This window comes from Mus caroli, chromosome 5 (assembly GCF_900094665.2).
Source record: "Mus caroli chromosome 5, CAROLI_EIJ_v1.1, whole genome shotgun sequence".
Taxonomy (NCBI): Eukaryota; Metazoa; Chordata; class Mammalia; order Rodentia; family Muridae; genus Mus; species Mus caroli.
The window spans coordinates 80,316,738-80,328,013 of record NC_034574.1 but is presented as its reverse complement, the minus strand read 5'-3'; the positions used below and the strand labels follow the sequence as shown (position 1 = coordinate 80,328,013).

Below are 11,276 nucleotides of genomic sequence, written 5' to 3'. Positions count from 1 at the left end.
GAGAGGAGAGGAGAGGAGAGGAGAGGAGAGGAGAGGAGAGGAGAGAAAAAAGTGAATACATCTGCATTCCATTTCTGTAAGATGCTTTCCATTCAAGCCCTAGCAAATGAGGAAATGTCATAAGATGTCAGGACTCATTCCAAATTTCATCCTTTCAATGAACTCTGCTCTGTGACTTGTCCTGTGCAAGATTATATACTTCTTTCCTAGTGGGGAGAATGCAATTCACAGTACAGGAAAATATTAGATAGGTTATCATCAATTTTTGGTTGTTAAAGATTCCAGATTCTGTAATTCTTAATAATCACTAAGCAAAAATGATTGTTGCATATACAACACTGAAGTGAACAAATGTATTACTTAATTTAATTTAATTATTTTTATTTTGAGAATTTCATACAAGACTGCTGTATTTAGAGCAAGTCTATCATCTGTGTCTCCTCCAACTCTTCTGATGACATACCTACTCCTTCCAAGTTCCTGACTTCTTTTAAAATTATTTTTGATTCACATATAAGTAAATACACACATATATATACACCACAAACACACACATATACACATGAATACATTTAGGATTGCTCATATATTTATGTGTTTATGGTTGACTTGGTAGGGGATAACATACATGGAGTTCATTTCTAGAAAAGACTGATGGATCTCCCCCCTCGATTTCATTTTAGAATGGGTCATGGGAGATTTTTCCCATCAATATTGGGAAAAATTGCACCAATTAGTATTGGACCTCCAAAGGTCTGCTTATATCTACATTTATCTGTGGATAAAGTTATAGATGCCTAGAATGCACTTAGAAATGAAACAGGTTCAAGAAAGTAGCAGTAGTAGATTTTTCTTTGGTTGACCTCACTAGCCATGAATAGTTGGCTAGGCTTATAACACAAGATCTAAATTCTATTACTGAGAAGGTCTTCAGTCCAACTAAACAGTAGTTATTAACTAGTAAATGTGTCATTATTGCATTATTGTGGATATCTTGCAAGAGATACATTGTTGTTCATAGACTTGTTCATTGTTGTTCATAGTTCTAATAACCCAAAAGGCAGTTTTCCCATGTCTGGTACTGGTGTTTTATTATATAGTCTATGGCCCTTTGTGGAAACATTATAACCCCATTTAACTTAACTTCCTTTAAACTACACAAATGTACACACACTCACTCTCATATGCATTCTATTCTATTCTATTCTATTCTATTCTATTCTATTCTATTCTTTTCTATTCTATTCTATTCTATTCTATTCTATTCTATTCTATTCTATTCTATTCTATTCTATTCTATTCCATTCCATTCCGTTCTATTGGTGTGATGAAACATCATGACCAAAAGAAATTCGAAAAGGAAAGGGTTTATTTAGCTTACATATCCTGGGTCACAGTTTTTTGAGGGAAGCATTGACTAGAGGCAATGACTGAAGTGGAAGCCAGGATGGAACAGTACTTAATATCTGCTACTAAGAGCTGGTTCAGCCAGCTTCCTTATATCCTCTAGGTCTTTATTCCCAGGAGTCATAATGCCTTCACAGTGAGCAGGGCTCTGCCACAATGATCATCAATCAAGAATAAATTCTAATGGTTTTCCTAGAGGCCAATTTGATACAGGTATTTATTTGTTCAACAGAGATTCCCTCTTCCCAGCTATGTCTATATTTGTATCAAATTGAAAGACACCAGCCACTGGCCTCTAGCCTTCCTATGGTACATTTTCTCCCACAGCAAACCTGAGTGCTGATTTTGTTCTCTCAACCTTCTGTGTGTTTTCAAGGAAGGCCCACAACGTTCTGTAAGACTGTGGGGAAAGCTGACATTTGGCTAATCCGCACATATTGGGATGTTGAGTTTCCTCGTCCACATTTACCAAATTTTGACTTTGTGGGAGGAATGCACTGTAAACCTGCCAAGCCTTTACCTAAGGTAGGTTGATGACAGAGACAGTCTTAATTGTTTTGCAATACAAAAACTGATTCTTTTCCTTCAAGGTTAATAATTTCAGTATCAAAGGTAATGCTATGTAGTGTTCTCTGTACAGTAAAATTTCCTGTCATCATAGTAGTTACTCTTAAATGAAACTTGTGTCTTCCAAATGTTATTAAAGAATTTAGCATTGCGAATAAAATGCAGAGGTAATGTATTCAAAGTGTCTTTGTGACACCTTTGTGGGAAAAAAGGAGTCCCAAAAAAAAACACCAAAGAGCCTTCCAACAGCATTCTTTATGTACCTGATAGACCTGTGATCAGTTATTTGAACTCAACAGCTTGACAGAGGAAGACAACTTCATGATAGTACTTGCAAACCTTTCAAGGTTTAATGAGTCAGAGAAAGCATGTGTAGAAGGCCTTCAGAATTAGGGCAAAACAGACCTTAGTATCAGGAGAGAATAGGTGTGCTGACCTTCAGTGCTGTAGTAATAATTGGTAGAAAAATTAGCCAGAATTAACAATGACGAGTTTGCCTTTCAACTACATGTGTTAAAGAGTCAAAGATTTATTACTTCACTGAAGAAAACTTCCGAGATGTCTAAAAGATGGGGCATTGGTATGAATTAAGGTCATGAACATCAAGGAAAAGTAATAATACAGGTAAATTCAGATGATAGATGGGGCCCCTATGAGTATGAAGCCAGGGGTTTTTTAGGTAAAACAGAAAATTATATATCTTTTCTTAGACGTTGTATAGGAAAGAAAGTGAATGTCAGGTATGTTGAAATGAAAATTGCTGAGAAAGAGAAGATAATAGGTAAATAGAATAGGAAAAAAAAACCTTTCCATTGAAAATGAACAGAGAAATACAAATTTATCAAGCACGTAATTTTCAGAAGATTGAACATTAAATGATGTTTTCTGGGTCGTTCTTTATTCCTGTATAGGCTAGAAAGGGAATATTTACATGTAAACCTTATTTTAATAATCTTAATATGCTTTTCTTATAAGCTACAGCTGTCACCAAGGTTAGCTGAATTTTGCTGTATAGGGTTTTATGAATCAATACCTAAATGATACATAGATAGATATAATACATATACATTGCTTGCCAAGGGAAGTGCACACCACACTGTTATATTTCACTTACTAGAGTCTCTGCATATGCAAAACTCCACAAAACAGCCTAGACATTTTCCCCTCATGGGAATGTGGTGAGGTATATTATTCATATTCAGGTATTTTAGCAAAATAGACTTTGACCAAAAAAAGTCAGTGATGGCTTTCACCAGTTTTGAAAATGCAGACTATGGCAATAATGACACTCACTCAAGTAAAAGTTCAATATCATTTAGGTACTATGGGTGTCTCTGTCTGTCTGTCTGTCTGTCTGTCAATGTCTGTTTTGATGTGTATGCCTGGATCTCACTGTGTAAACCAGACCTTCCATGAACACACAGAGATCTGCCTTTCTCTGACTCTAGAGTATTAGGATTAAAGGCAGGAACCCATGTGTAAGGATGGCGCATGTTTTTATTAAAAAGTATGTTATGTTTGCAGGAAATGGAAGAATTTGTTCAGAGCTCTGGAGAACATGGTGTAGTAGTATTTTCACTGGGGTCAATAGTCAAAAACCTGACAGAAGAGAAAGCCAACCTCATTGCCTCTGTCCTTGCCCAGATTCCCCAGAAGGTTGGTATATCCTCATGTGAGATCCTGGGGAACACACCAGCTTAGAGTGGAGCCCAGAGAACAGCTTACAGGGTTCTTTACAGATGGAAGCTTAAATCTGTGAGTGCAGCTGACATCAGCTTTAAGTGAATATTGATTGAACATATACATGATATTTTACAGTTTAGCTATGTTTGCTCATTTGCCTACTGGCACTTAGGACTAGGAGAGATGTTGCTTTTCTGGTCTTTCTAGATTATATTTCATTTATTCTTCTTTTATTCATTATATCCTGACTGCAGTTTTCTTCCACAGAGTCCACCACACCACCTCCCCTAACTCCCACATCCTTCCCATTTCCCTTCAAGAAGTGAGCTGAATTGCCAGGGATATCAACTGAAGATGGCATAACAAAGTACAGTAAGACTAGGCACAAACCCTCATGGAGAACAATCCAAGTACTTTTGAAATCCTGTGACTGTCACGGAATGTTAGAAAATCCTCTGGTCATGATTTAGCAAGGTGGTTTACAAAAAGGGAAAGGTTATACACATAGTAGAGAGAAACCAGACTTAAAAATAAACACTATAAATGTTTTTAATATTTTACCAAAGTATACTTCATTGCAAGTAGAAACCTAGGGTCTCTGATTCTTTCCAAATTGAATATTCTATACTCTCAAATACAGAATTCTAATATTGTCAAAAATAATTAATTTTCCAATTTATATTTAATAAATTTTATAAATTTAATAAATAGGATTCTATTTTCTATATACTTTTATTTATAAAATGTGACAAGATTCTTTATATGTTAGACTAAGTGCATAAAATTATATGAAATATGCTAACAATACTTTTAAAAACTAGGGTTTATTTCTACAATTTTCTTCTACAATATTTTACCTTTTCTTTATATGAATTTTTTTCACTCTACAGAAAATATTCTGTAGGGAAATGTTAATTGTTAATCAATTAACTAATATAGAAAAAGTGAAAAACACACTGAGAGAAACAGAAAGAGAGAGAAAGAGAGAGGGGGAAGGAGGGAGACAAAGATATAGAGGGACAGAAGGAGAGAGATTGACCAGAGAGGGATGAAGAGGAAAGGACAGAAGCAGAAACAAAAAGAGAAGGGAAGACACAGAGTCAAATAAGAAAAACATGTGAAGGGAAAGAAGGAAGTCATCACATAAATAAGAAATAAATTTACCACAAGCATTAAACATAGTTATATTTTTGGAAAAAGGATACATTTTGAGCATGATAATTGGAATCACTAGATAATGTGAACTAAATGTATGAGACATTCATGTTCAGTATTCTGATTAATTAAAGTAGTTCTTCATGTAAATTCTTATTCTGCTAGTTTCCCACAATAAAGATCAAGGTAGTAATGCTATGTTTATTAGACTATTACTATAAGCTGTTTCAAAGAGGTGGGTATGAACAGGTTTTCTATATCTCTTAATTTTTCCAAGCTGCCACAAATATACTATCTTCTCAAATCTCATCTAATAAGTATAGGCTATGCATTGTAAATAACACTGTAGCTCTTTTATATCTTCAACAGGTTTTGTGGAGATACTCAGGCAAGAAGCCAGCCACATTAGGATCCAATACTCGGCTTTTTAATTGGATTCCCCAGAATGATCTTCTTGGTAAGAACTTGAGCGAGAAAAGCTGTAGAGTTAGGCAAAGGACATCAAATCAGTGGATAATATTAAATAATCTAAATTTTCATATGGCACTTCTACTGTGGAGACAAATAAAATGAAATAATCATTCATTAATTTAGATATGTTTTGGTTTTGCTTTGGGTCACAAAAGAGCATGCTCAGGTAAGACTGCTGAGAAGCAGTCTTCATCAGATATCATCACCCCAGTGATTCTCAGTCAGTGAAGAAGGGATTAATTCTAGGGAACCAATGTCCCCAGTTCCCAACCTTTAGAGGAAACATTACATCTTCAGTGACTGACACTATGCATTTTCCTGCCAATATAATAGCTTGAAATCCATACTGACTTGTCACTCTGCCCCTCAAACAGGACATCCTAAAACCAAAGCTTTCATCACACATGGTGGAACAAACGGGATTTATGAAGCCATTTACCATGGGGTCCCTATGGTGGGTGTTCCCATGTTAGCAGATCAGCCTTACAACATTGCTCACATGGAGGCCAAGGGAGCAGCCCTGAAAGTCAGCATCAGTACAATGACGAGCACAGATTTACTCAGTGCTGTGAGAGCAGTCATTAATGAGCCTTCGTAAGTATTACAGCGTGGAAAGCTGGCAGCCTTGCCATCGTTCTGGACATTTTCCAAAATTTTATATTTTATATTTGTTTTATTTCAAACAGGTAACATAAAACAAATGCAAAAAAAAAGAACATTTTTTTTCTCATTTTCTATCTGCTGGAGTCAGTTCCTGAAACTGGGAACAAATATTTGCTTGAAGATTGTACCAATCTACATGTTGGTAAAATATACTATGATTATACAAATTCACTTGTAGTTTCAATTTAAGAAATAAATATATAAGCACTTAGATGTATTGTTTAAATACAAGGTGGAACTGATAATATGCTTAATATTTCTTTTCAAAAATAATATATAGTGTTCTTATGTTTAAAAATTAATATTATGTAGTAGATATTTCTGAGTCAATGTGTCATAATATTTTGGTTATTAAAAGATACATTTTAGGGGATAACATTAGGGTTAGGAATATTGATATTTCTTAAGAATAGCTAATTTTTTGCATAAATGTTAGTATAGATTTTACATTAGATTCTTACCAAGTTTTTAGTTGATGGCAATTTGACTAATTTTGATTAACTATCAGAGTGGTTAAATTTTATGATTATTTTAAACATTAATGCATAAAATAGTTATTTAGTCCATTATTTTAAATATATTAATGTACAAAAGAAATAATGATGTAAGTAATTTTAGAAAGTTTGTGTGTGTGTGTATGCGTGTGTGTGTGTGTGTGCTTGAGTATGTAAGACTAAAATAGTATTTAACTTAAAATAATTTGATGTTAACACTAAACCACATAGTACTTAAGAATATTGACAACATAGGGTATAGTGTTTTTATTCCCATTATCTGATTCTATAAAACAATATTTGATTCTATAAAACAACTATAAATTTCAGTAGGGCTCCCAACACATTAAGGAGTGAAAGAATCCTCAACTCTAAAATGACTGACTTATGCTGACTGCCTATTCTCTGTGTCAGTAACCTGAACTACCTAGATGCTAGTGGTCAGATAAATATGTATGGCTCCCCATCTTTATCTTAAACAGACTTGGGCACTATAGCTCCTTGATATCACAATTGTTTCAAAAAGATGAGAGCATTGATTCGAAACTAGATGTTGCACTTTTTATGTCTGCCTTTGATCACGTTGTCTTAGGAACAGATTGCTTCAACTACTTTTCCTTTAAAGTCCTGAAGATCCCTGAAACTAACAAAGTCCAAGAAAGTAGATCCTAAACTTACATATATCTTGTGGCTTGCGTAACATTTCAGATGTTCTATAAATAAGCAACACGATGGTTTGGTGTGTTTATCTTTCAGTTATAAAGAGAATGCCATGCGGTTATCAAGAATCCACCATGATCAGCCAGTGAAGCCCCTGGACCGAGCAGTCTTCTGGATTGAGTTTGTCATGCGTCACAAAGGAGCCAAGCATCTTCGTGTGGCAGCCCATGACCTCAGCTGGTTTCAGTACCACTCCCTAGATGTGATTGGGTTCCTATTATTGTGTGTCATTACTCTGATATTCATCATCACTAAATGTTGTTTGTTTGTGTGTCAAAAACTTTATATGAAAGAAAGTAAGAAAATGGGGAACAGAAAGAAAAAGAACTAGGTCTTTTTTAGGTTTGGGAAAGCCCTGAGTGACAATTATATTAATCACCACAAGAATCATGCAACCTCCTGCTTTAGACCTATTTTCAAATAAGCAGTTCTGTTTCAGACTGGAAATAAATGTAAACAGTTAGCATGATAATTAACTACTGATTTGTTCCAGTCTTCTATCTTGTAGGCATTCTCCTCTCACTCTCCTCAGATATGGAAACTGACTTCTAAATATGTTCTATAGAAAGATGTGATGAATAACAACATGCTAGACCTCTGGGAAGACACATAATACAAATCTTATTGATGTATATGAGGATCTCTTAGAGTCAATGTCATAAGCCTATCATATTTTCTAAGAACAACCACAAGAATTTAGTGTAATGTCAGATGGTACTTTTCTAATAAGAAAGAACTTTTCTGTTTCTATAGTGTTGCAGATATTAGACCATGATTTCTTTTTTATTTTCCAAAAATAATTTATTGAAAAAATTTTTGTGCAATGTATTTTGGTCATTTTCCCCCTTCCCTAACTCCTTTAAGATCCTACCAATCCCACTGCCCACTTAAATACATCTTCTTTCTCTCTCAAATAGTTAAAGTAGAAAAAAACACAAAAAAAGACTGTCAGGGGTCTTTCTAATTCCTAGACCCTCATTCTGATCCTAGGCTACCCCAAAACTAAAAATCTTTTATATCATGGTAGAGCCAATGCCATACATAAAGCCGTCATTCATTGTTTGTATAATCATTTGATTATTTCCATGCATATTTGTTCATTTGCCCAATGTTTGAACCCAGATTTTTTTCAATTTCCTTATCTTTCCAATTTTTATTAGATATTTTCTTCATTTACATTTCAAACATTATCCTGAAAGCCAAATTCATTGTTTTTAATCTCTGAGTAGTATTCCATTGTGTAAAAGTACCACAATTTCTGTATCTATTCTTCTGTTGAGGGACATCTGGGTTCTTTCCAGCTTCTGGCTATTATAAATAAGGTGACTATGAACATAGTGCAGCAAGTGTCTTTGTTTCCAGTTGGAACATCTGAGCATATGTCCAGGAGAGGTGTCACTGGATATACCGGTAGTACTATGTCCAGTTTTCTAAAGAAAAGCCAGACTGATTTCCAGAGTGGTTGTACAATCTTGCAATCCTATGAGCAAGTGAAGAGTGTTCCTCTTTCCCCACATTCTGGCCAGCATTTGCTGTCACCTGAATTTTTGATCCTAGCCATTCTGAATGGTGTGAGGTGGAATCTCAGGGTTGTTTTGATTTGCATTTCCCTGATGATTAAGGATGTTGAACATTTTTAAAAGTGTTTCTCAGTCCTTCGGTTATTCCTCAGTTGAGAATTCTTTGTTCAGTTCTGAGCCCCATTTTTAATAGGGTTATTTGAATTTCTGGAGTCCAGATTCTTGAGATCTTAGTATATATTGGATATTAGTCACTAATCAGATTTAAGATTGGTAAAAACCCTTTCCCAATCAGTGGTAGCCTTTTTGTCTTATTGACAGTGTCTGTTGCGTTACAGAAGCTTTGGAATTTTATGAGGTCCCATTTGTCAACTCTTAATCTTACAACACAGCCATTGCTGTTCTGTTTAGGAATTTTCCCCCTGTGCCCATATCTTCAAGTCTTTTCCCTACTTTCTCCTCTATAAACTTCAGTGTCTCTGGTTTATGTGGATATCTTTGATCTACTTAGACTTGAGTTTTATACAAGGAGATAAGAATGGATCAATTTGCATTCTTCTACATAATAGCCACCAGTTGTATGAGCACCATTTGTTGAAAATGCTGTCTTTTTTTCCACTGGATGGTATTAGCACCCTTGTCAAAGATCAAGTGACCATAGGTGGGTAGGTTCATTTCTTGGCCTTCAGTTCTCAGATGAGAATTCTTTATTTTGCTCTGTACCCCATTTTTTAGGGGTTGTTTGTGTCTCTGGATTCTAACTTCTTGAGTTCTTTATATAACTTGTATATTAGCTCTCTATCAGATACAGGGATGGTAAAGATCTTTTCCCAATCCGTAGGTTGCCATTTTGTCCTGTTGACAGTGCCCTATGCCGTACAAAAGCTTTTCAATTATATGAGATCCCTTTTGTCTATAGTTGATCTTAGATCCTGAGCCATTGGCGTTCTGTTCATGAAACTTTCCTTTGTGCCAATGTGTTCAATGTCACTTTCTCTTCTATTAGATTCAGTGTATCTGGTTCTATGTAGAAGTCTTTGATACACTTGAACTTGAGCTTTGTACTGGAGATAAAAATGGATCAATTCACATTCTTCTACATGATGACCTCCACTTAAGCTAGCACAATTTGTTGAATATGCTGTCTTTTTTCCTCTGAATGGTGTTAGCTTCTTTGTCAAAGATTAGGTGACCATAGATGTGTGGGTTTAATTCTGGGACTTCAATTCTATTCCATTGATCTATCTGTCTCTATATCATTGCCATGTGGTTTTTATTATGATTGCTCCATAATACAGCTTGAGGTCAGGGATGGTGATTCCCCCAGAAGTTCTCTTATTGTTGAGAATAGTTTTCAGTGTCCTGCTTATTTTGTTAATCCAGAAGAATTTAAGACTTTCTCTTTCTGTCTCTGTGAATAATTTCGTTGGAATTTTGATGATGATTGCATTGAATCTGTAGATTGCTTTTGTATACAAGATATCTCTCAATAGAGACGCTAAAAGCCAGAAGAGTCTAGGCAGACACCATGCAGTCTCTAGGAGACCACAATGCCAGTCCACTCTACTCTACCAAGAAAAATTCCCATATATCATAGATGGAGAAACAAAGATATTCCATGACAAAGTCAAATATAAATAAGCTCTTTCTACTAATTCAGCCCTAAAGAGAACACTAGAAGGAAATCTCCAACACAAGGAGGATAACTATACTCAAGGACAACCAAAAAATTGATCATCTCAAAAGAGAGAGAGAGAGAGAGAGAGAGAGAGAGAGAGAGAGAGAGAGAGAGAGACAGAGAGAGAGACAGACAGAGACAGAGTAAATCTCTAACTACAAAAATAACAGGAATTAATAATCATCATTTCCTAATATCCCTTCACATCAATGGATACCAATACCCAATAAGAAGCCACAGACTAGCAAACTGGATACATAAACATGATCCAACATTTTGTTGCATATAAGAAACACATTTGAGTGATATAAACAAACATTACTTCAGAATAAAAGGCTGAAAAAATTCTCCCAAGCAAATGGTACCAAGAAATAAGCTGGAATAGCCATTCTAACATCCAATAAAATAGAATTTTAACCAAAACTAATCAAAATAGATAGGGAAGGACACTGCATATCTATCAAAGGTAACATCCACCAAAATGAAGTCTCAATTCTGAGCATCTATGCACCAAAGCCAAGAGTACATTCATTCATAAAATAAACTTTACTAAAGCTCAAAACACTCATCAAACCTCACACAATAATAGTGGAAGACTTCAATACACTACTCTCACAATGGAAAAAATTCAAACAGAAACTACTGAAACACAATTGAAACAGAAACTAAACATAGACACAGTGAAACTAGTAGAAGTTACAAATCAAATGGATTTCACAGATGTCTACAGAACATTTCACCCCAAAACAAAAGAATATACCTTCTTCTCAGATCCTCATGGTATCTTCTCCAATTTGACTATATAATCAGAAACAAAACAACCTCAACAGATTCAAGAAGATTGACAGAATCCTATGCATTCTATAAAATCATATGGACTATGGTTTGAATTCAATAACAACAGAACCAAACGAGAGC

At 35.1% G+C, this 11,276-nt stretch overlaps 1 protein-coding gene across 1 annotated transcript in view; it reads left to right on the top strand.

Moving 5' to 3' along the window:
* The window catches only part of LOC110293925 (UDP-glucuronosyltransferase 2A3), a 12,278-nt gene extending 4,056 nt beyond the window's left edge, over positions 1-8,222 (top strand). Inside the window, exons 2-6 of the mRNA XM_021161819.1 lie at positions 1,784-1,932; positions 3,499-3,630; positions 5,182-5,269; positions 5,658-5,877; positions 7,197-8,222. Of these exons, the coding sequence (XP_021017478.1) occupies positions 1,784-1,932; positions 3,499-3,630; positions 5,182-5,269; positions 5,658-5,877; positions 7,197-7,491 (884 nt within the window). The 3' untranslated portion in view covers positions 7,492-8,222. The remainder of the gene's footprint in view (positions 1-1,783; positions 1,933-3,498; positions 3,631-5,181; positions 5,270-5,657; positions 5,878-7,196) is intronic.
* The last annotated feature ends 3,054 nt before the right edge of the window (positions 8,223-11,276 follow it).